This window comes from Polypterus senegalus, chromosome 4 (assembly GCF_016835505.1).
Source record: "Polypterus senegalus isolate Bchr_013 chromosome 4, ASM1683550v1, whole genome shotgun sequence".
Taxonomy (NCBI): domain Eukaryota; kingdom Metazoa; phylum Chordata; class Cladistia; order Polypteriformes; family Polypteridae; genus Polypterus; species Polypterus senegalus.
Window position 1 is genome coordinate 149,190,989 of NC_053157.1, and position 25,840 is coordinate 149,216,828.

The 25,840-nt window shown below is 37.6% G+C and overlaps 1 protein-coding gene across 3 annotated transcripts in view; it reads right to left on the minus strand.

The window, feature by feature from the left end:
- LOC120527720 (ellis-van Creveld syndrome protein-like) overlaps positions 1–25,840 on the minus strand; it is a 69,272-nt gene that overhangs the window by 23,787 nt on the left and 19,645 nt on the right. For all 3 annotated transcript variants that reach the window (XM_039751468.1, XM_039751469.1, XM_039751467.1), the window contains exons 7-14: positions 23,965–24,102; positions 23,286–23,444; positions 14,925–15,141; positions 10,190–10,338; positions 8,176–8,274; positions 5,158–5,370; positions 3,048–3,157; positions 145–334 (exon numbers count right to left, since the gene is read on the minus strand). In XM_039751468.1, the coding sequence (XP_039607402.1) occupies positions 145–334; positions 3,048–3,157; positions 5,158–5,370; positions 8,176–8,274; positions 10,190–10,338; positions 14,925–15,141; positions 23,286–23,444; positions 23,965–24,102 (1,275 nt within the window). The remainder of the gene's footprint in view (positions 1–144; positions 335–3,047; positions 3,158–5,157; positions 5,371–8,175; positions 8,275–10,189; positions 10,339–14,924; positions 15,142–23,285; positions 23,445–23,964; positions 24,103–25,840) is intronic.

Consider the following 25,840-nt stretch of genomic DNA (forward strand, 5'->3'; position numbering starts at 1 on the left):
GCCTATTGAATAAATTAAGTTGATAAAAAAAGGGGCAGTCCATAGTAAAGAGCCACATAAGTTCACTGTATTTAGATATATAAATCAATTATTTTTCTGTCAAAATTGTTTCAGGATGTTAGTAAGAATGTAACAAACACTCACCGTCTGTGGTTGCTTCTTTTGACCAGTGAGGAGCTTTTTCTGCAGATCTAGCTGAAGTCCATACCACATACTTTTCAGCCTTGACAATTTCATTTCCTTTAAGGCTTGCAGGCTGAACTGTCTTGCAATAAGCATTCGGTTTAATGCTCTGTAGAATAATGAATGTGTCAGCTGAATATGTTTTGCATGGCTGAAAGGAAAGAAACAAGTGTTTATTAATTACAGGCCTACATATGACTGCCAAAAAAAAAAACCTAAAAAACCAGGACTGAAAATTACTTTAAATCAATGTTGTATCAGTATCAGCATCTACCAGAAAATCATCCAAACCATAAAGCTGTAGTATTAGACCGATGCAAAGAAAACAGATGGTGTTTTCAGAGGAAAAATCAACATCATTATAACGTTTGAGGGCCACCTTGTTAAAATTCTCAGCCTCATTTTCTGAAAAGCCGGAATGAATTAATTTCTGCACTTGCCATTTCAACTTCCTTCCCTTTATGTGTCTCTAATGAGGGGTTGTCTTCTACACTTTTGTAATGACTGATCACAAAATGGTGGAAACCATGATGGCAAGATTTTGATTGTAGCTTTTGAGCATCAAACTGGTCTATCTTAATTTGTGCTCTCTAAGTCATGTTTAATTCTGGAGGGCCATGATGACTCTGGGTTTTCCAAAACAATTTCTTAATGAAGTCGATTTTTGCTGAAATAATGACATATTCATAATTTTTGGCCTTCATTTTAGTTGCTAAATTCCCAGTCCTTAATTGCTTGCTTTAGTTATAAGCCACTGCATCCTGTTTGAATTGCTTCTTATTTTCCTAACCAGCTGCAAATGGTAAAAGAACCAGCAGCTCACCATCTCAGTTGGCTCCTTGTACCTCTGTGTATGTCACTATGAAGCAACTGTTTGAATAAAAACATCTGAAAATAATGGGAGATAAATAAATGAAGACAAAAATTATTAATCTGCTATAGATCACATAGTTTTTGGATGAAATCCACAGAGAGAATTACCAGATATTACAGCTTGAAAGCCATCAAATTAAATAACACGTTCTGTTGCTACCATCTAATTAAGCAACTGGGTTGAAACAAAAGCCTCCAGCCACTATGGCCCTCCTGGACGGACCCCTGCACTAAATAAAGGTGTGCTTTTAGCATTCTGTAAACGGTCATGTTGTAAAACACTAAATCGGTACAATTAGCTAATGGTAAGAAAATGCCCAATGAAAATTGTGCATATTGCTCTGAAAACCTATTTTTCTATAAAATGCTTCATTTTCTATATTCTGACAAGTGTATTTTTAGCATTGCCACTAGGGTTGGCTCTAGCATTTTTGATGCCCTAGGCAAAGCTGTAAATGGAACTTAAAGTCAAAGTGAACATTATTGTCATCTCAACCATATACAAGTATACAGATAGACGAAATTGCGAAGCTCAGGGTCCACAATGTAACAACATGACGTGCAAATAATAAATTAAAAATAGAATTAATATTGAAATTTAAAATTAAAACACAAACAAGACAAGGCATTGTGCAAAGACAAGACAAAGAAGTAGCAGCAATACTGATGTGTAGTTAGCAATATGAACATTGATGCAATGTATGGTATTTGCAATCTAGATACATATAGTCAATAGATATGTAATATAATAAATAAATAATAAATAATAGATATAGATTATACAGAAATGATCAGTGTATGATAATAGTTGTTTAAGACGTGTGTAAACAATGACAGGTCAGAATGTTTCACAGCAGAAGGATATCAAGAATGTCAAAATACTTAAAGGTCAGTATGAGATTTTCAGTTCTTTTCTACATGCAGGAAAGTGGCTTGCATGTATAAAAATTCTGTTTTTAGAGGTGGTTGAAGTAGTGTGGAAGATCCCAGGGGGCAGCATGGTGTTAAGGAGTCTGACAGCTTGGGGGTAAAAACTCTCCTGCAGCCTGGCAGATCTGGCTTTGATGCTGCAGTATCTTCTCTTGGATGGCAGAAGTGTGAAAAGTCCACATGAGGGGTGTAAGGGGTCCTGCACAATTCTGCAGGCCTTGCGGACACTGTGTTTATAAAATATGTCCTGTAGTGAAGGGAGAGGCACCCCAATAATGTTCTGTGCTGTCTACCCCTACCCCATCAAAGCAGTGCATATTATTTAAATAGGTGCGTCATGGGGGTCAGGAGAACCAACATTTCCAAAGGAGACAGTGAGGATGAGGAGCAGGGTGGACGAGGAGGCAGTACCCCAGGTGATTCACATGCAGGAAAAGGCATTGGAAAGAGGAGGCCACAAGTGCACAAATGAAGAATGGTCTGGTGAAGTGAGTGTGCAGAATTTGACCTCAAGGTGAGGCACGATTTGTTCAGGATGTGGCATTTACATGTGTGTGGCATTCCCTGTGGATCCTAACAACGCGGAGGATTAGTGATCTGCCTATTCTATGTTCTGGTGTTAAACAATAAACATGTCTGACTGTGCGAGGGTCAAGGCTGCACATCCCATGTGGCATCTCTGTGCATGTGCCTGTCAGTTCCGTTCCCATGCTTTTTGTGACATAATAGGGTTAAAAGGACAGTAAGTCAGAGTCGATATTGTTTAAAAATGTGCCACCCCTCCCCATCCCCAATTCTAACCCTCTAGGCAACTGCCTAGTTCACCTAAATTGGTAGAGCTGGTCATGTTTTCCATATTAAACAGACTAACACTTGAAAATAATTATGCTTAAAGACAAGGAGAGAGCCAGTGAACACACACGTGCGCTAGATTTGTTGTACGCTACAATTTCTGATTGAACATTATCAACTTAAAGCTGATCAACTTTACTGAAGGACTTAAAAGTTGAAAAATAAAAAATAAACATAACCACAGCCATTTAAAATTACTTTATTATTACCTGCTACTCAGAATGCTTTGCCTGGCCAATATATCTTGTAAGAGTTTCTCTTGTTGTGAACAGAAATGACTTAAACAGGCAGCACTCAGGGTCTGATCTTCTATCCACAACTTGGGGGGAAAAAAAAGACAGAGATGACAGTGGGTGAAGGAGTACAAGTGCTTAGCTCAGTATGCTGAATCCTGACCATAACCAGACACATACACACCCACACTTGCTCAAATTGGGGTAATTTAGAGTCAGCGATTAAACCCAAACAAACAAGCAGATTCCACAGACAAACAGCATCACTAACCACCGTGACATTGTACTGCTTGAGTTTTAAACCAGCAGGATTTATTTTAATATGTAATGAATAATAACACTCCTCTCACTCAGATTGTATTAAGTTATTTAATAACACTAGGATTATTCCATTTTGTTCAAAATCTTGAACTCCAATCTGTAGAGGATCATGGATATCTTAATATGGGTGGCTCAGAGGTGATGGCTGCTGGCTCTTGGATTTGTTGTTCTACGTACAAATCCAGCAGTTATCCATGTAAAGTTAAAATGTTCACCCCTTGTGCCTTTTTTTTTCTTTAGAAGAACCAATGTTTTCTTCCCAAATCCCAAAGATTTGCAAGTTAGGTTAATTGACAATTGCAAAATGCCTCAACATGAATGGGATTGTGCTCAAGAATGGACTTTCAATGATCTGGCACCTTGTCTGGGGTTAAACCCTGCCTTGTGTTCAGTGTTGCTGTGATGGGCTCTGACACTCGACTCGTAAGAAAATGCTTAAACAGAAACAAACAAAAATATGACTAAAGATTTTTAACATTCAAAGTTACAGAATAATTTACAAAGTGCACCCATTTGTCCCTCTTTACACTTCATTAGTTTAATAACATCACCTTCAAAAAGCCCAAATATTAGCAGTTGTTTTATGACTACAAAAGGTGATAAAATAAAATTCAAACTTAAATTGCAGATATGTTGAATATTAAAAAAAACAATGCAAATCCTGTGATAAATAAATGAAAGGTCAATGCAGCATTCAAATAAAATCTGCAATTTGACAAAGCAGTCAGCATCATGGCAGGATGGTTTGGGTCTCTTCCCTGCTACTGCGGACGCTGGCCTCAAATCCCTGCCAATTCACTGTGTGTGCTGTTGGATTATTCTCCCTGTGCCTGTGTGGGACTGCTTTTGGTTTCCTATTTTTTCTCCCAAATCCTAAAATTGTATGATATGTCAACTGCCAAGTCTAAACCATTGTGAGTGATGTGACTGATGTCTTGTCTTGGTTTGGTTCCTTCCTTAAGCAGGATGATATTAGGATAGAGTCTGTACCTGTGCTGCACAGAATTAGACAAACAGGCTCACTGAGAATGGATGGCTGGATGGTTCCTGGATAGGGTTCAGCCATCTACAACAGGATCATGCAGGTTTGGTAAGTACACAGATTGATAGATGAATATCTGACAAAGAAAGTGACTAGTTTGTGTTTCACATGGTTTTGATATTATAGTACTTAACAACCGGTGTCACCTTTACTCTTTAGAAAATAGCAATACGTGTTTTGAATGGGTCACTGCTACTTTCATTATGAATACTTCAACTGTAAATTTTGTTTTTTAAACATGGCATTTTAGTAGAAATAACCTACTGGTAAATAAAGATACTGGATTTATATGCGTAGAATGTACACTGGCCAAAATCTGGTCCATGATTTGGTAACGTGTTTCTGCTAGAATAAACAGCTGGTTCACAAAATCCATAATTTTATGTCTTCAGACATATTTTTAAATTATTTATAGGTTAATATAAAATGCTATATATGAAAATACATCTTTGTGGAGAGTGGTGAATATTATTCAGAAGGTGGAAAATAACATATAATGATAAAGCTACTATATTAGATGTCCAAAAAAAAACAGCACTGTAACTGTTATTGTTTAACTAAATACTGAGTACTAAATAAGTAAAGGTTTATACAAATACTGAAGCAGTCATATTCATACACACAAAGTATCAATTCTCCTTTTTGCACTTTCTGAAGCCCAAGCACAGTCTTACAGTCAAGAGCTAAAGGCAAAAGGAAGCCCTGAACAGCACCAGTTCCTACCTTCTTCTGCTGTACGAGATGATCTTTAAAAATCTTTACATATGCTTTTCCAATTGTTTCTTCAGATTGCAAAAGAGTGGAAAGCTCATGCCTTGCTTTATCCCTTAGTGCTTCACACTTATTTAAGGGCACCTTTGCCGAGTTCTGAAGGTTGATCAAGAATAACTTCTTAAACGTGTTCCCCATTTTTTCAGATGATGCTGAACGAAGTCTCTAAAGATAAAGTGAGCAAAAGCAAAGGCTAGGAAAGTTCAAAGTATAGTAGCTAGAACAGTATACATGTGTGTCCACAAGGAGAAACATTTAAATAGGACAGAATAAACAAAGAGGGATAATTCAAATCAATATAAAAGTAAAATCTAAAATGTTATACTTGTACTCTATTTGCTATTTACTACAAAGGAATGAGCACCTTCAGTACTTTGCATTTTTTCTTTGTGTATTTTTAAGTACAACTTGAAGTTAAATACACAAACACTTTCAATTTAGGAATGAATACAATTTAGAAATGCACACTTCTGCTCCACTGTCCAGGCCTCTTGCTTTGTTCATAACTTGTGGTGTTGGTCCATACTCCAGCTGTATTCTTTTGAGGGAGTTCAGGCCTTTCTGTACCATTTGCCCTACTGTGTACCTCATTCATTGTTAATCAATACTATCAGGGTGCATTTGAAGTCCCTGTCAGGCTAGACGATGTTTCTAGTGATTTTCAGATGTAGCCTTCATATGCATAATCTTAGTGAGTCAAAGCGAGCTCCTGTGAAGCCAGTCATCTAGTTTAAAATATCCACCTTCTCACTCCAACTGGTCTGCGACTTGCTCCAACATCAAACCTCACTGATTTTGCCTTTAGTCGTAGGGGTGGCTTCCACTCTTGTAGATGCATCCAAGGAAAACAGACCTGAAATTACTGTCATTGTGAAAGCCTTACATGGTGCAATTTCAGTGCATGTATTACATATAATCAAGATTACAATATATTCTGGACAAGCTGGGGTGTTTATAGCATTTTCTATACTGACATATAGGGGGAATGTACTGAATGAGTGGATAAAGCTTGAGGCATCCCTTTATTGGTCTGTAAGAAAAATGTACCCCTCAACAGTCCTACACTTGTAGATGCGACAGCCAGTGTAGGCAAGTGTGACCCAACTGAAAAGACATGTTGTTTTTATGAATATTTACCTTTGCTCAAAAGTACTTTCAAATTAGATGTGGTTAATAATGACTGAAACATGGCAATGGAATTTAGATTCAAACTGCAATAATGGTTTTCAATTTTTTTCCCCCATCTACATAAAATTACTGGAATTACCCATTGCATGTGTTGTTTTTCGATGTGAGTTTCAACAATATTATTTTCAGGGATGCTTCATTATTTGAAAAAAACACTGATGAGCTATAATAATGCACAATACAGTTTCTCTGTTTTGAAACAGGTAGGATTAAAATAAGGTGGAAGAATACAAAAAGTCAAAAACAACTGAGACCAGGAACCTAAATTAACTTAAATTAACAATTCAACTATTACTATCTACTATATAATAAAATGCTATTGTCTATGTATGTGTGTCCAGTCCTTCTGAGCAATCTAATTTGGTCAGTTTGGCTTTGGCGATATGATTGAAAAAGTATGTGCGAGTGTGAGAGACACAAGGAGCAGTAAAGGCTTAGGAGGCATGCTGAGAGTCAGCTTTAAAGACTGGAGGTATAAAAGAAGACACGAGGCAAGCAAGGCACCTTGAAATGACCGAGTCAGAGATATCAAATATTTTAAAATTTATTCTTGTACTTGTAGGGAATTCATTCCCGGACATTTTTCATTCCCGGAAACTGCTGTAATTCCTGGGAAACCGGAACGACCAAGCTAGCATATATAGCGTGTAAAAGTGTAAAAATTGATCAAGAAATAACAGAATTGTAGTTGAAAATAATTAAGTTGCACGGTTTTTTGGCCCACGGTGTAGTGTGTTGCCAATTAATTGAGTCAACAACAGACCAGCAGCAGTCAGTCTCCCGGCTCCCACTAAGACTGAGCACAGTGGACTGGGAGGAGTCTGCACTCTGCAGCTCACGAATGCCGGGACAGGGCAGACTTCATTGACATCTGTCAGACAACAGCTTTGAACAGCAACTTGAAATTGCAATGGGTCAGTCTGTTGCATCCGCATTATCTGTGCCAAGAAACTTGCCATCACAGAATGATGACAAGAAACTGGATGCATCAGTAAAAGCTGAAATGGTGGTGTTTCAGAGCAACGGCAAGTGCAGGGATTGTTTAGAAAAAGTGTATCAATATCTGATGACTGTGCCGCCTGCTTCAGTGGAGGAAGGGCATGCTTTCTCAGTGGCTGGTGTACTCTGCACGAAGGTGCACTCTCGCCTCGACGACTGTATGCTCGACACGTTGTGCTATCTACGCTCTTATTACTGCAACTAACTAGATACATGTACTTATATGACAGCATGAACTGCTTGTAGATAAGGTTAGTCTTTTATTGGTGTCAACATATTGCAGTAGTTTTATTAAGAATAAGTGTCGGTTGCTCTAAAACTGTTCACATGTGAGATGCCTGTGCACTGTGTCATTCCCGGGAGCCTGCGATTCCCGGGAATGACATGCGGGATTCCCGAATTCCCGGGAATGGGTAAACTCATCTGGGAATGGATTCCCTATGTACTTGTCTTTGACAGGTAACATGACTGGGCATGAATAATTTTGATAAAGTATTAAAAATCAATGAACTAAACTATCATACGTCACACAACCCTGAAATAGATTAAGTAGTTTTTAGAAAGTTCTGTTACTTAGTATGATGATTCAAACCTCAGCACCTTCTTTGTGATTCTAAGTCAAATCAAAACCAGAAAAAAACCTTTGATGGTTAACACTACTGCAAGGACAGTCCAGAGAGGACAAAAGAATAGTCTAACACCAATCAGTTCTATTTAAATTTCATTTGGTTCACTACATTGTAAGGTAAAATGTGGCCTAAACAATAACATTGAGAAGCATACCTTCCAAATATCTGTGACAGCCTCAATAATTTTCAAATCTTCATCATCTTCCATATCTTGAAATGTTTCCCGTTGTTTCTCTAACAAGTTATGATATTCCTTAAAGATAAACCACAAAAATAACTAAAGCTGTTTTGATAATGGCTAGGTCTAGGCAAGCAATGCGTTGCTGCTGATCTGTGTTTGCAAGGACACACAGCCTTTAAAGATCAGATTTGATAAAAAGGCTGTTTTTTCACCTTTGATTTATTTTGTGAGTAATACAAAAATCTTCCTTATAAATACAAAAGTTAGAAAGAAACATCAACTTTCCATGTGGCTCTGATGGCTCTTGTTCAAACACACTATCTACTGAGCCATATAATATTTTTATTATCTGTTACATTTATATATTTTCACTACTCTATATTCTGTCTGGACATGTAAAATATAAAGTGTTACTGTAAATGTAATGCTATAAAGTCCAATACATCATTGATTCAGAAACCTTAACTAGAGTACTGTGTAGACAAGTTAAATTCCACAATGTCACCACAGAGCTAGAATTGGTGATGATGCACAACTTGCACCAGAAAAGATATCACTGAAGATTATCAGCTATGACAGGCATTATTTATGACGGTGTGTCATGCAAAAAACATATGGGATAAAAACTTATCCAAAATTTGCAGGAGAAAATGAATTTAAGGTTAGTTACATCTGGTACAGATCCTCTGCCTTCTTCACTGGGATTTTTTGACAGAAAACTAAAAATAATTAGATCACTGAGTGGCACTAAAGCCCCATCTGCAGTATGTCTGTTGCAACATGTGCTTAACATTTCCTGAAAGAATATATCTATTGCTCTGGAGCTATTGACATGCACAGAATGTCATAAACAATTTGTTTTTTGTATTCCTTGAGTTTTGTGTGTAACATTTTTTTGCAGTCATTTTCTACCATGTTTCTCACATTTACCTGGTTTCCTATCATTTTACTGGACTCTACTTTGAGCTCCTAATAATGGCACCGCTACAATCCATTCGGATATCATGTGATTGCTATCTTTATTCCACTGTGCTGACACAATTCTAGGTTAATTTTAGATCTAGCTGTACTTTGTCAGGCGAGGATTTACTCCAAGGGTCTTCTCTCTACATAGAGTTACCTATAAATATCTGTCTGATCACATTATATATTCTGACTAAAAAAAAAGGCCTTCTGTTGATATACAGTGATCACTGTGCCCTGAACACAAATGATACCTGGCAGGCCAAAGTATCAGAAACCCAAAAGTTGTTTTTGAAAAAAAAAAAAAATAATAATAACAGAAGCAAACAAGATATTATAGACTACAACAGAAAGCAATAAGGGAACAATAACCTACATCTACACTGGACTAAACTGAACAACAGTGTAAGGCCTATTGCCTTTTCAGGTTGGCTGGTCCTCTTTAGTATCTCTTTGAATGCCTGGTCCTACTCTCCCCTTTCTTTTCACTTTGGCTTCTCTTCCAATCAGTTGAGAGCTTGCTATCTGCTCTCATACTAACTTCACAAAGCCTGGTCTGGTGACTGGCAGGGGCTTTTAAACCAAGCCAGGAACAATTTCTAAGTCAGGCTCATAGACTACAACCAGGGTCAAAACTGGCCTCAAGAACCACTAGTACTGACCTCCTGGAGCCCCCTCTAGCAGACGCAAACATACATCCCTCTTAAAAGGGCCAGGGCAACACCCATACACATTGAAGTTAGAATTCCACCTATCACTTTAGGAACTACTCAATTTTCTATGATTCCATCCAAATCTATGTCCCAGGAGTAGAACTATCTTCTGGGTTCCATCCATTATGGTGTTAGACAGTGGCCCTTATTGGACGTCTTGTGCCATGGGAAAAGTTGCCACTGCCAATAAACATACTACCAGAGCATCTTACTTTCTGACGCCTATCTTAAACTACTGAATTTGACTTGCAGCTGTGGACCCTCCATCATATCTAAATACTGTTTTTAATACAAGTAACAATGAATTCAACCTGGATAAACTCCTTTGGATCGACAACATCCTTCATGTTGATTTGTACATTCATTTTGATCTTTTCCTGAGCTTTTATTAGCTTCTTCATTTTGATATCATTCTTCTTTACAATGTCGCTTACTAGCACTTTGGATAACTTGGTGCATTCTGTGAAAAAATATGCAGAGGAAAAACAATTAATGTAACTTAAACAGAAAAAATGAGCATAAACCGTAGACATTTTAAATATATTTCTATTTAGATGAGCAAGAATGAATAAATACTTTCCTTCATAAACATAGGAAAATCAGTGAATAAGATAAGATATTAACTTGGCACAGTACACAATATCCATCCATTAATTCATGAGATGGTCTTGGGTAGCCAGTGTCTATCCTGATAACATTAAGTTCAAACCTAGAAATAACCAACTTCAGGTGAGATTTCAAAATGTGCTAATCTTTATCTAGAGTAATGTGAAAACCATGACTACTTTACAGTCATTTCAAAGAGTTTGAACTAGTGTTGGATCAGTACTAAAATATTTGATTTCAATATTGTTACTAGTTTTTGGACCTCAGTAGCGGTACCAAAGCAAATAACCAATAACTCCCCTCATGTCTCACAGCTCTGCCAAATTTTCAATATTTTTTATACAGTGGGCTGTAAATAAAGTTTAAGTGTGACGATGAACCCGTGAAATCCACCACATGTGTTTATGACAAATTTGCAAAAGTGTTTTTACAGGAATATGCTATGCTCACCTGTGGTCTTATTCACCCAATATTTTCCTGGAAATTCGCTGTTCAGCTGGCTTAGTGAAACTTTTTATTTTCTCTCAATGTCTGATGATATTTTACAAATCCAGCATGATATTAGAGACCATGCCGGATCGAGGCCTGGGTTCACATCAGCCGCCACCAGTACTGTTAGCCAATAGGATTCTGGTGGAAATTGGGCTACTGTTGACCAAAGAAGGAGAAGAAGGGTGGGGGGAGATGAGTCCAGAGGCAGGAAGATAGGAGGAAGGTAAAGAGAGTGGAACTGAGAGTAGGAACTTTGAATGTTGGCAATATGACTGGTAAGGGAAGAGAGTTAGTTTATTTGATGGAGAGAAGGAAGGTTGATATATTGTGCGTTCAAGAGACTAAATGGAAGGGGAGTAATGGCAGGTGCAGTGGCGGTGGATTCAAATGTTCTATCATGGTGTGGATGGGAGGAGAAATGAGATAGAGGTTATTCTGAAGGAACAGTATGTCAAGAATGTTTTGGAGGTGAAAAGAGTGTCAGACAGAGTAATGATTATGAAGCTGGAAATTGGAGGTGTGATCATGAATGTTGTTAGTGCATATGCCCCGCAAGTTGGATGTGCGGTAGATAAGAAACAAGCTTTCTGGAGTAAGCTGGATGAAGTGATGGACATTGTACGCAAGGGACAGAGAGTTGTGATTGGAACGGATTTCAATGGACATGTTGGTGAAGGGAACAGAGGAAATGAGGAGGTGATGGGTAGGTATGGTGTCAAGGAGAGGAATGAGGAAAGTCAGATGATAGTGGATTTTGTGAAAAGGATGGACATGGCTGTGTTGTATATGTATTTTAAGAAGAGGAAAGAACATAGTGAGACATACTAGAGTGGAGTAAAATGCACACAGGTAGATTATATCCTATGCCGGTGGGTCAATCTGAAAGAGGTTAAAGACTGCAAAGTAGTGGCAGGGGAGAGTGAAGGTAGGCAGCATAGGATGGTGGTCTGTAGTATGACGTTGGAGATCAAGAAAGAGATCTTGAAGGAGATCAAGGAGGAGAGTGAGGGCTGAACCAAGGGTCAAATGGTGGAAGTTGAAAAAGGAAGATGGCACGGTTGAGATTAGGGAGGGTGTAAGACAGGCACTAGGTGGCAGTGAGAATTGCCAGACAGCTGGGAAACTACAGCAGAAGTAGTAAGAGTGACAGCAAGAAGGGTGCTTGGTTTGGAATCTGGACAGAGGAAGGAGGAAAAGGAAACCTGGTGGTGGTATGGGGAAGTACAGGAGAGTATACAGAGGAAAAGAATAGCGAAGAAGAAGTGGGATAGTCAGAGAGATGCAGAAAGTAGACAAGCGTACAAGGAGAAAAGGTGCAAGGTGAAGAGAAAGGTAGCAAAGGCTAAAGAAAAGTGATGAGTTGTATGAAAGGTTGGACACTAAGGATGGAGAAAAGGACCTGTACCGGTTGACTAGACAGAGGGACCGACATGTGTAGCAGGATAAAGATGCAAACATACTCATAAGTGAGGAGGGTGTGTTGAGCAGATGGAAAGAGTACTTTGAGAGGCTGATGAATGAGAATGAGAGAGAGACAAGGTTGAGTGATGTGGCGATAGAGAATCAGGAAGTGCAACGGATTAGCAAGGATGAAGTAAGGACAGTTTGAAGAGGATGAAGAAAGGTCATTCGTCCAAATGACATACCTGTGGAAGCATGGAGGTGTTTAGGAGTCATGACTGGAGTTTTTTTTACCAAACTGTTTAATGGAATCTTGGAAAGTGAGAGAATGCCTGAGGATTGGAGAAGAAGTGTACTGGTGCCGATATTTAAGAATATGGGGGATGTGCAGGACTGCAGTAACTACAGGGGAATAAAATTGATGAGCCACAGCATGAAGTTATGGGAAAGAGTAGTGGAAGCTAGGTTAAGAAGTGAGGTGACGATTAGTGAGCACCAGTATGGTTGCATTGTGGGCCTTCCGAGGACCACAAGAGTGTGCAGCCACCCTGACTGGTTTGGGGGCCATGGGGTTTGAACATGGAAGCTCAACCCTGTAAGGGCCCGTGGCCACCGCCAGGGGGCTCCCAGACGATTGTGGAACCTCGGACGTTACTGTTTTCGCCACACCTGGATGTGCTGGTGGAAGAAATACCGAGGACATCTGAAGTGCTTCCAGGTGCTCATGCGGCACTTCCTGGTGTGGTGGAAGTCCATTGGAAAGCACCTGGAGCATGGCCGGGTGAGAATAAAAGGGGCCGTCTCCCTCTAGTCGACAGCTGCAGTCGGGAGGAAGAAGACAGAACTCGGTGGAGAGGAGTGGAGGTGGTGAAGGACTGTTGGAGGGCCCTTGAAGAGGGTGTGTGGTGCAGGGGCACCGTGTGCTGTGTGGACTGTATGTAAATAAACATGTGCTTTTTGTAGACGTTCAGGTGTCTGTTTGTCCGTGTCCGGGGCTAGCTTCCAACAATTTATATATATCTATATAATTACTATAAATACTTGCTTGCAAACGTGCTACCAAATAATGATATCATGTGCATAACATGTTTTCAAAACCTTGGAAACAAATCAAGCAAAAAATCTTTGTTAAACTTATTTTGAGTTAACAATTGCACTAGTGTTAGTTACTTTCAGCTGCAAGACATCTGCAGCATTGTCAACATTAACAGTAAAAGGACTTAAAACAATGGCAAAATCTGTCTTGCTGCGGCTAAAGTCCTAAAACCGAGATTCAAATTCATGACGAGGATGACAATCTGAGCTACGGATCTGACAAAGTCTTCACATCTGTCTGAGTACTGCTTGTGCAATTGACTGTACCATGATTAAAATGAGTTCACCTGGAAAGCTGTTAACTATCTTTTTCCTCTGACTCAATGATGATATGTCTAATAACACACACAACCTTCCAGAATGCATAACTGGGATGCTGCTGCCGGTAAATGCATTTTCCTCCTCATCTCATCGAACATATGGATTTAAAGTACAGGAATAATCCATTTTGGTCAATCCACTACCAGAAAACTGTTTGAATACTAACTTTCCTCTTTCCCATTTGCTCTTTTAAAGTGATTTGTGAGCAGACCCAGTATCACACTTGAAATTCTGCTGCCAATGAAATATATCATTGATAAAATCAGCATGTGTAAACTCATTATTCAAAAATGAACCCCACAATACAAAGGCAAGCAAGCAGCTAGAACATATACACTTCTGTGTGACATATTGTCCCTATTCATTTGGTAAAACCTTGTATTATTTTTTTTTTCGGATGACATTGCATGGTGACTTATCGTGCTTACACTGGCCAACTGCAGCATAATCTTGTTAGGAACACCTGATTAGTGCTGGAACATTACAAATTACTTACAAGAAGCTGACATACGACGTAGTTTGGCCACTCCTACTTTACGTTATTATAGACGATGCTAAGTGAACCATTCTTGGGAAGCCAATGACTTTGTATATAAGTCTTCGCTCCATGAGAGTCTTTTCACAATATGTACAGTACATTCAAGATACTACTTCTAATCAAGTCATTCTAAGTACACAATACAAAAATGATAAACCATCCGTTCATGCAGTTTCATCATCTATTTTCAGACTTGTAGGGAGCTGAAAACTACCTTGGATGGGACACTAATTCATCTTAGCCCACACAAAGGGCACAAGTCAGTCTAACATTCATGTCTTTGGAATGTGAGGTGATGCAGATGCACTTTCAGAAACAATTATAGGAATATGCAAATATCACTTAGATAGTGGCTAGAGTTGGACTTGAACCCTTGCCTCTGAAGCTTTTAGGCAGCACCTCTGACTCCTGCTCTACCCATACATGATATACAAAATAAACATTAAATCAGTTGTGTAGTGTGTTTTCTACAATGGACTGCATCACTAAGTTCTCACCACTGCTGCCAAGTTAAGCACTAACTACCTGCTATCATGAATTGAATTGAAAAGGATGGCAGTAACAGGCCACTTACACACACTTGACAGACTTACCAGCAGAACATTTATTTATTTCCTCTTGATAGTTACACTGAATAGTTGATACAATACGGTCCAATTCACGAGACGTCAAATCACCATTATTGACAAGGGGTTCCAAAATCTGAGATACAACATGTACCCTGCAGCTTGCTTCTTGCTCTAGAAACCAGAGGTGGGACTGAATTGTGTCCACTATGTATTCCCACCAAGTCACTTTTTCCTGAACACCCTTAAAAATGGAAAATATCAGAAACTTGAGAATGAAAAAAACATACAAAACAAATGAGCAATTACTGTATATACATTTAATTATCAAAATTAAAAATAATAAGCGTTGATAAGCTACTAGTGTATTGTTTTATTGGCACAGTGTATATTAAAAAATGAAGAGTAACAAAGAGAAGACATCAAAGTTTGGCAGGGGACCTTACAGTCAAAACAGGGAAAATGAAAGGTCTCAGCTGTTAAAAACATTAAATAATTCTTGATATGATTTTTCTTGTACATGCTATAGTTCTAAAGTGAAACCCCACCACCTGTTGACTCTGGCCAATTCTGGCTATTTCTAGAAAATAAAAATCACTTAAAACAATTCAGATGACCATACTCTTTTTTTAATTATTTATTTATCTATTGGTTGATTGATTTCAATTTTAATTACAAACAGATAACATTATATACAATTAAATCAAATTTAACAAAGCAAACAATCAAAGCAAAATTCAACCCCTACCCAAGAGAAAGACAGGAGAGTCAGCATGCAAAGCTAGTCTATAAAAGGAAACAAGAAAGGAAGAGTACCCTTTTTCCCAAAGTGAAAGCTCATTCTAAAATTTTACTGATTAGATCCTGCCATATTTTAAAAAAGTTTTGAAAAGTTCCTCTAAGTGAGAATTAGATTTTTTCCAATTTCAAGTAGTATAGAACATCAGTTACCCACTGACTTAAAAGTGGTGTGGTGGGATTCTTCCAGCTGAACAAGATAAATCTATGTGCTAGTAGTGTAGTAAAGGCAGTCACAGCTTGTTTGTCCTTTTTCACTTTAAGGCCATCTGGGAGTACACCAAATACAGCTGTTAATGGGTTTGGAGTGATTGTGACACCAGGGGTGTCTGATAGGCATGCAAAGTTTTTTGTCCAAAATGTTGCTAATTTAGTGCACACCCAGAACATGTGGCCCAGTGAGAACAGAGCTACTTGCAACATTCACAGGTTGAATCTTGTCCTGGAAACATTGTGGACAACTTTAAACAAGATAAATGCACTCAGCAAAAGATTTTAAGTTGAATGATTGAGTGCTTTTCACATATGTAGCTCGAGTATATTCTGTGCATGGCTGCCTTACACTCCTTTTCTGAAATATTAAGTGACAGATTCTTTCCCCAATGTACTTTGGGGGCTTTGAAAGGAAGGAGCTTTAAAATATTTTTATAAATTGTAGAGATGCATTCTGAGTGTTCAGGACTGGTCAATATTTCTTCTGGGAATAGAACAAGTTGGGAGGTGAGGAAAATTGGGCAGGTTCCGTTTAGCAAAATGTTTAGCTTGAAAGTAGTTGAAGAACATTGTTGATGAGAGGTTGAATCTGAAGTGTAATTGTTCGCAGGATGTAAAGACATTATCTATGTACAAGTCTAATTGTTTTAATCCCGGACATTTTCCAGAAATTAAATTGTGTATAGGTTTGAGAGGTTGGACAAAGGTGGTTGTTATGTAGAGGTACAACAGATAAAAGCTTCTCTGTCTTAAAGTGCTTCCTACATTGGTTCCATATTCTGAGAGAATGAAGGACAATTGGATTATTAGTGTATTGACAGTAATTTGTATTAACTGTGGCACAGAGCAGGGAATATATTGCAGACCAGGCTTGTGTAAATTCATCAATTTGTGTCGATGTCCAGGACTTTATAACTTGTATATTTGCCACCCAGTAATAGAATCGAAAGGTAGGTAGTGTCATGCCCCCTTCTGCTTTAGGTCATTGTAGAGCTGATCTTTGGATCCATGGATGTTTCAAATTCCAAATAAATGAAGTTATGATTTAGTCTTCTTTCTTTTTTATTTTAATGTTATTGATGTTATTGAAATCACACAACATTCCATAAAAATAGACCAATTTTTACAAAAATAAGATCGAAAAACAAATCAACCCCCACCCCTGGGAATGAGAGCATGGCCAGCAAAGTAAAACTTAAAGCAAGTAAAAATAAGTAAATAGATGAATTAATAAGTGAATAAAGATAAATGGAGAAGAAAAAGAAAAGGGGAGAGAATCTGCTTCCACAGTGCTTTAAAAGCTTATTCTAAAATGTTATTGGTTAGATCCTGCCAGATTTTAAAAATGTTCTGCACAGATCCTCTAAGTAAGAATTACATTTTTTCCAATTTCAAATAGTATATAACATCAGTTACCCACTGACTTAAAAGAGGAGAGTTAAAATTCTTCCAGTTGAGCAAGTCTAAGATTTAGTCTAGTTTTTTCAAAAATGATTTGTTGATGTATACAGTATGGGTATGCGTTGAAATAGGAAGAGAAGCTTGGGAAGGATGGTCATCTTAACAATTGTCAGGGATGCCAGGGGCAATGACCCGGCCGGGACGCCGTGAGGGACCGGATGTGGGTCTGCGCTCACCCTGGATCATGTGGGGGCCGCCTTCCTGGTTGCTCTGGGGGCCACGGGTTGAGGGCATGGAAGCCCCACCCTGTAGAGGCCCGTGGTCACCGCCAGGAGGCGCCCCAATGCCTTGGGGACCTGTTACCTCAGCACTTCCGCCACACCAGGAAGTGCTGGGGGGAAGAATTAAGAGGACACCCGGGGAGCTGCCGGGAGAACAGCCGGCACTTCCGCCATGCTGGGGCGTGGCCAACGGGGGAGTGTTCGGAACACCTGGAGCTCATCCGGGGCTGTTATAAAAGGGGCCGCCTCCCTTCATTCAAGGCTAGAGTCAGGTGGAAGGAGGACAAGGCAAGAGAGGAGAGTGGAGGCGGCTCGAAGAAGTGGCATTTGTGGCCAGGACTGTGTTGGGGTTTGTGCACTTATTTTGGACTGGGTCTGAGTGACCATTTAACTGTAAATATATTTGTAAATAAACACGTGTGGTGGTGACAAACAACATGTCCGCCTGTCTGTGTCCGGGTTGGCTCCACACAATGTTGATTCTCCCTGCTAATTAAGATGGAGGGTAGACCATCTATTCACATCTTGTTTAATGTTTTCCATGCAGACAGCAAAATTTTGTTGAAAAAGAGCTTTATATTTCCTTGTGATATTCAATCTATAGATATTTAAACTGATCTGCTAAAATAACTGGGAAAGTATCCAGTCCATTGTGAGCGAGAGAATTCACTGGAAAGAGAGCACTTTTATTCAAATTGATTTTGAGTCCAGATATCTTTTGAAAATCTACAAATGCTTTTAAGCTTGCTGGCACAGAATTTTGTGGGTCAGAAATATACAGTGTACGATATCATTTGCATATAGTGATATTTTCTGTTCAAGTCCTTCTCTGAGAATTTCCTTTATCTCTGATGCATTTTGAAAGTAGAGAGCCAGTGGTTCAATGGTGATTGCAAAGAGAAAAGGGGACGGGGGCATCCTTGTTGAGTACTGCGTTCTAGCTTGAAGTAGTCTGAAATAACGTTGTTAACACAAAGGGAGGCTTCTGGGCTAGTATAATGTATTTTGATCCATTCACATATGTTTGGGCTGAACCCAAATTTCTGCAATGTGGTGAACAGGTAGTCCCATTCAACCATATTAAATGATTTTTCTGCATCTAAAGATAATACGATCTCTGTGGTGTTAGACTTAATGGATGAATATATTATATTAAACAAATGTCAAAGGTTAGAAGGTAAGTGTCTGCCTTTAATAAATCTGGTTTGGTCTTTGTGATATTACAGATGGAAGCACTTCTTAAACCTTCTGGCTAGAACTTTGTAGAGTATTTTAACATCACTATTCAGAAAAGAGATTGGTCTGTATGATGCACTTTGCAATAAGTCCTATTTTTTCTAGGACAGATGGTAATTAATGCTTGAAGAAAGGTAGAATTTTGTTATCTTTAGCTTCTCTGAACCTTCCTAATAGTAGTGGAGCTAAATTATTTGAATTTATTTTATAAAATTACACTGGGTTGCCATCAGGGCTAGCTGCCTTCCCACTTTGAAGTTAGTTTATATCAACTAGTAATTCTGAAAGTGTCAGAGGTTTATCCAACACTAAAGGTATCTAGCTGTGGAATCTGTAATGAATCAAGAAACTTGCAAGATTTTGTCTTATCTTCTTTAAACTGAGCAGAATATAAGGACTGATTCTTCTCTACGAATGTGTAGGTTATATTTTTATGGTCAATATTTTCTTTTCTCTGTCTGTGTTGTTAATTGCTGTTATTGTATTACAAACTTTGTGCTTGTAGATTTGTTGGGCTAAGATCTTATTATTATTCTCTTTGTGTTCATAATAATGACGTTACAATTTAAAGATAAGCAGTTCTGTTTCTTTAGTACTCAAGAGGTCTGTGTCCAGAAAACAATCGATTTGCTTGGCTATGAATTCTGTAAAGTTTTCATCAGCTAATGACAGGGGTTAAGACGTCAGCTACGAGATAAGTGTGTACTACAGGGTAATTTAAGCTCCATGATCAGAGGGGCATGGTCAGAGATAACAATAACATCATACTTACAAGATCTTATACTGGGCAAAAAATTATTGTCTATGAGAAAATAATCAGTTCTTGAGTAACAATGATGAACAGGTGAGAAAAAGGAGTATGCCTTCAGGTTGAGAGTTAAAATCCTCCATGATCTGATAAGTTATGATCTGTTACAAACTGTGCAATTATTTTTGCAGTATTAGATAATATTGCCATTGTAGCTGAGGATCTATTCAGATCTGGATTTAAAACATTATAATTTTATGAGTGTTCCCATTAGAGATAGATGCAAATACATTTTAGAAGAATGATCTATCATCCACGTTAGGTGAGTAGATATTCATCAAAATCATTTTAGTGATTGAGACCCTTAACATTTCAGCTAACAAAGGTCACTATTTGGTCATAGAAATTTTGCTTTTGAAGTTTTGTTGACATTTTGCAGTCTTATGTTAAAGCAGTACATTGTTACATATGCTAGTTTTGATGTATATTTCATATTATTGCTAAGTGAAAAATGAAAAAAAGAGAAATGGCATTGCTATCTTTCTCTATCCCCCCATTGTGGCAAACCACACTTCACAAAGTCCTGGTCGTCTGACATACCAAGAAACAGAGCATATCTGAATGAATGAATCGAATCCCCCAACAGCAGTGTAGAGAAGGTTAAAAACTGAGATATCTTGTGAACATATAGTCCAAATACAATAAAATAAGGATTTGATCTTAAACAGTTCAAATACTATATAATGTTAAAAAGAAAAAAAACCTGTAAACACAATGTCAGGTGTCAGATCAGGTTTCATAATTAAAGTTTAATAAAAAGTCAATAGCTGGTTACTTTATGGAAGCTGAAGTGTGCATATAATTAATGGAAGAATTTTCAATATCTCTATCTATATAGATAAAAGTCAATGTGTGTGTTTATGTTCCAGCATCACGTCCGAACGGCTGGAGCGATTTTCATGAAACTTGGTACACATGTTCCTCATTGGTCGACTAAAAATATTGTAGAGTGAAATCAGCTGTAACACACCCCCTTCTGGGCATTGTGATCTTGCGGTCTTGTATGCATGTTATCATCCAGTTGACACTCGGAATGACCACCAAAGGGTGAACTGGAGGCAACTGCCAGCATTCTTTATGTTTGAGCCCACCGCGCCCCTGTTGCTTTTGAAATTAAATAGAGTTCTATGCGTGGAAGTGTGTGTGTCTGTCCGGCCTGGTTGTGAGACGTACAGTCGGGGTGAGAGCTGCAGCTCTGAGGATACGCAAGTGAGGCCAGTACACTGGGAAAAGGAAACCTCCTAAGAAAGACAGTCATTTAGCTGCAAATGCACAAACGATGTGATCACTTCGGCAGCATGAATCCTTCTAGGAGAGAGATGCCCAGAGTAGTTCTGACGATTTAAATTTCTAAATTTAAACTTTCTAGGATCCCGTGCTTTTAACAGCGCAGGCTTACACAGTTAGTATATACCAGGTGACTGCCATCATTCTTTATTTTTGAGCAGCACCGCGCCCCACAAGATTTAATTTAATGAAATAAAATAAACGGAGCATCTAGTACACGTTATCATTTTATATTCAGACTTCAGACTTTTGGCTTGATCATTCTTTAATTTAATTGCTTACACATGCACAAACAAAATCTACTTAGTACCTTAAACAGAACTGCCTGCATATATAATATTGCTACTGAGTAATCGCTTTCATAGCATGATCAGTAGGTTGGTCCACAACCCAATGCAAAGAGTTAATGTTTGTAAAATTATTTCTCCACAAGGCTTGTTTTTGTCCATTGGGGGTAGCTTGCTTACCTGAGAAATTTCAGCCTGATTGTGAAACTTTTAGAGGTCACTCTGTTATGATCATTTAATTTATATTGTTACTATATACATAGCATTGTGTGGAATTCTTAGCTGGCTAAGTGATTTGTAAACAACAAAACAACTGAACATTCCAGCACTAAGCTGGTGTTCCCAGTGGAAATTTCCAGAACATTCTAGTGTTAAATAGAAGTTTCAAGAATATTCTAGTAGGAAGTAGGAGTTTCTATTTTACCCCTTTTTGATAGTACTGTAGCGATGTACTGTGTTACTCATTTAATTGGCCAACTCAGTAGATTACAATATTTTAAGGAAGAATAATTTAATTATTCAATTAGACAATAATTTTATGACCAGATATGAAGACTATTTACATCACTCTGACTGACCCAGGACATTTGATTACAGATCCAAATTGTAAGGAAAACTTATCAAAAACTTCAAAAACGCTTTGACCTTTTTGATTGAAATTTTGTAGCATTATAGAAAAAGGTAAATTAGCAGACATCTTTTTCTTTTTAATTTCTCGCTATTTGTTGGTCACAATGCTGCAGCGAGTGGAGTATTCTCAGGGGACATGTTCTTTTTTCACCTCAGCGCTGACAAGTGATCCCCCCCCCAGAAATGGGGCGTGCATTTCATGCAAATAAATGCCGCAATCAGAAGCGCACCACTGACTAAACTATTACTGTAATAACACAGACAAATGGTGCTAACAGTAAGTTAAGGAGGCCAGCTGCCCTGCACAGGCAAGAAAGATATGGCAGCGACCTACTTCAAAAATGCGATGTCAACTGAACAAAGGAAAGTTAGGCGAAGCTCAAAGAAGACATGGTTAGCAAGTGGCCTCCTTGGTTACACACAGTACTCCCTAATCTATTGGCCTCTTCTTAATGCTCACAGAGTAGTAAAAAATATATTCAAATTCAAGCTAGGCTGGATTGTCATGCAAACCTATATACTGTATATATACTTCCCACAATAGAGCTGGGGACTGAGCCCTTGGTGATAAAATGCATGCAATATTGCTGAGAACTGGGGTGTCCCCCTTGAGGCCAGACTTCAATGTGCCACTACGCTCTGATATGCAAAGCACAAACAGGCACATGGCGGTATGTCATACCAGTTCACTTCAAGCCCTTTGTACAACATAAACCAGGAGTGATGGCATGCCTTAGTCAATTTAAATGCTTACTGTAAAAGGGTCCCCCACGAACAGAACATAGAGGAGGTGGACACTGTACATAGTTCACAAATATTAGTTCTTTTCTGTATAATCCATATAATATTCAAATTATTACACTTGGCAGGTAAATATGCAGCCTGAAAATGTCAATTCTTTTTGTAATTGGTTTAAGCAAATCATCATTCAGTTTATATTGCTTCTGATCTAAACACTCCAAAACTTTGTAACAGTACGACATTAGAGATCAAAGCATTACATTCAGATCTGATTGAAGCTACCATTTCACTGGATGTGCTACAGGTTAAAATCATATTTATACCACGAGTTACCATTATTTCTACTAGTTACCTGTTTGAATTCAATAGAATATAGTTTCCTCTAAAACTGTATTTTACAATAACCATTAAGAAAACCCAAATCAGAAAGAAAAGCAAAAATTGATTTATGGCAGGAAAATTTTACTCATACAATTTTTGGTTGCATGTTCCTGAGTAAGGCACTCCAATGACCTAAATAATATTAGCCCCTGGGAAAAAAAAAATACTTTATACAGAAAAGTACTCAGTTACTTACATAGTACTGTATTTCTAATAAATCTGATTAACCAATGGCACTATAACTGAGACTCATTGTTCTAAGAGTTGAAGTCAGGTAACAGAGTTAATGTTTTTATATGACAGAAAAGGGAAAAACTGTACATACTGTGATGTGCAAAGTCAGGGTCTCAGCAAGTAGACTCTCCACATACATGAGATGTTCAGTAAGTCGCAGCGCTAACTGATCTGCTGCGCTGTTGGAAATGCCAGATACATTTTGAAGGCAATAATGAAAACTATCCATTTGTGTGTGAAGACCTGCAATCTAGAAAAGGTCATAATAATATTCATTCATATATTCAATATTCATATTCAGAGTTCTCCTTTATATTTCAGTTTGTTTTAATGCAAATGTTAACTTAGTACAACAATTAAGTTTCTTAAATGATACACAAGCCTACCACTATCAGAAATTTGCATTTATTATTCAAAGTTGTTGTTAGAATCTGATTTCCCATCAGTTCAACCTATCATTAAAAATCAAAATGGACTATAATAGTTCTCTTGGGTTGTACTATGAAACATTACTACATAAATAAAGCCAAACATGTTAGCTGTTAAAAAGTCAAGAGTAGCTCTCATATTAGCCTGACAAAAAGCTACACATTCATTTTAGGGAATGCTGAAATGGATAAGTGGGTCAGAAAGGGGATGGGTGAATATACCATTTCACAGGAGATTAAATGAAATTTACAGTATATACAATGTATAATACAGATACAGTATATAATAATAGTGTTAAATAATAATAGCACAAGCAGAATATTTATTTCTAATAAGCTTACCATTCTAAGTCTAAACTCAAAGCTTCTTTTTTCATGTCCTTCTAATGCCTCTAATGTATTACAGTTTGCATCAAATTCGTCACTCTGCCCTCTTTGCAATAGTTTTCCATGCAGCTGTCTTTTCAGATCATTCAGTTCCTAAAATTAATAACATTTAATTCAGGTGTAAAAGACAAAAATGCTACTGTGCAATATACATCAATTTGAGGTAAGCCCATACAAATAGGATGTATTGGTCTGTCGAAGCACAGGAGAAAGAAAACATGATATACACAAAAAAGTATCAGATCTAGCACCAATGATTGATCACATTATTATGAAAAATTGTGAACAGAAGAGATTATTTACATAAGTGACCATAATTTAAGTTGTGGAGTCAGACAGGTGTTGAATGCTGTTTCACGATACATCTAATTTATGCATAGCTGCCTCCTTTATATTACTACCAGTAACGGCGCAATACACTTGACTTGAGCATTCATAGTTTTCATACTCTTTCTCTGTATGTTTAGCATTCGTTTGCTCAGAGGTTGATGTGCTTGCTGCTTTCTGTGCAGCTCTTCTTTACTCCACCCTAGCGTCCCACTCCTTCTCTTCTTTTGTCGACATCTTTTCGCGTTAAAACTGATTAAGTCATTGTTTGTGTTGCAATTACTTAGTATGTTTTCCTTAAGCTTTGACTTAAGCAGGCACTTAAGTCTTCAATCTACCTCAAGAATGCTTTAAGATATGAAGAGGTAGGGGAAGTGACGGTGAAGGTGGTAGGGATGAGAACGGCGCCCATACACATGTGCCGCACAGCCGCCCTGCTAGCCACTGCAGAAAGTTGATTCCATAATAAAATACAATAAAAATAAAAAGAGGAATAACCTTGGAGGTCAATCTTCACTCTGAGTAGACGTCACATAGTATATGAGTACCAAATTTTAGGTCAATACTTCAAACAGTTTGCAGGCTACAGGTTATTTAAAATCCTGGACAGGCAAACAGACAGCCACAGTAATAAGAAGAGACTATTATACATTAATCTGAAAGGGAGCAAGTCTGTAGCTTGTAGATGGAGTAAATGTAAATTCTATTATGATCCGTCATACATTTCATTAATTCTCCTTTGTTGGTATTCCTATCACCTAATGCAGTAGAGCCTTTCTGCACTTATATTCAACTAGCAGAATACCCGCGCTTCGCAGCGGAGAAGTAGTGTTTTAAAGAAGGTACGAAAAAGAAAAGGAAAAATTTTTAAAATAACGTAACATGATTGTTAATGTAATTGTTTTGTCATTGATATGAGTGTTGTTCTCATATCTATCTATCTATCTATCTATCTATCTATCTATCTATCTATCTATCTATATATATCTCTATCTATCTATCTATCTATCTATCTATCTATCTATCTATCTATCTATATATATATATATATATATATATATATATATATATATATATATATATATATAGCAAAATACCAGCAGCAGCAGAGAAGTAGTGTGTTAAAGAAGAAGAGAAAGAAAAGGAAACATTTTGAAAATAACGTAACATGATTGTTAATGTAATTGTTTTGTCATTGATATGAGTGTTGTTCTCATATCTATCTATCTATCTATCTATCTATCTATGTATCTATCTATCTATATATATATATATCTCTATCTATCTATATATATATATCTCTATCTATCTATATATATATATATATATATCTATATATATCTATCTATCTATATATATATATATATATATATATATATATATATATATATATATATATATATATATACAGTATATATAGCAAAATACCCGCGCTTGGCAGCGGAGAAGTAGTGTGTTAAAGAAGGAAAGAGAAAGAAAAGGAAACATTTTGAAAATAACGTAA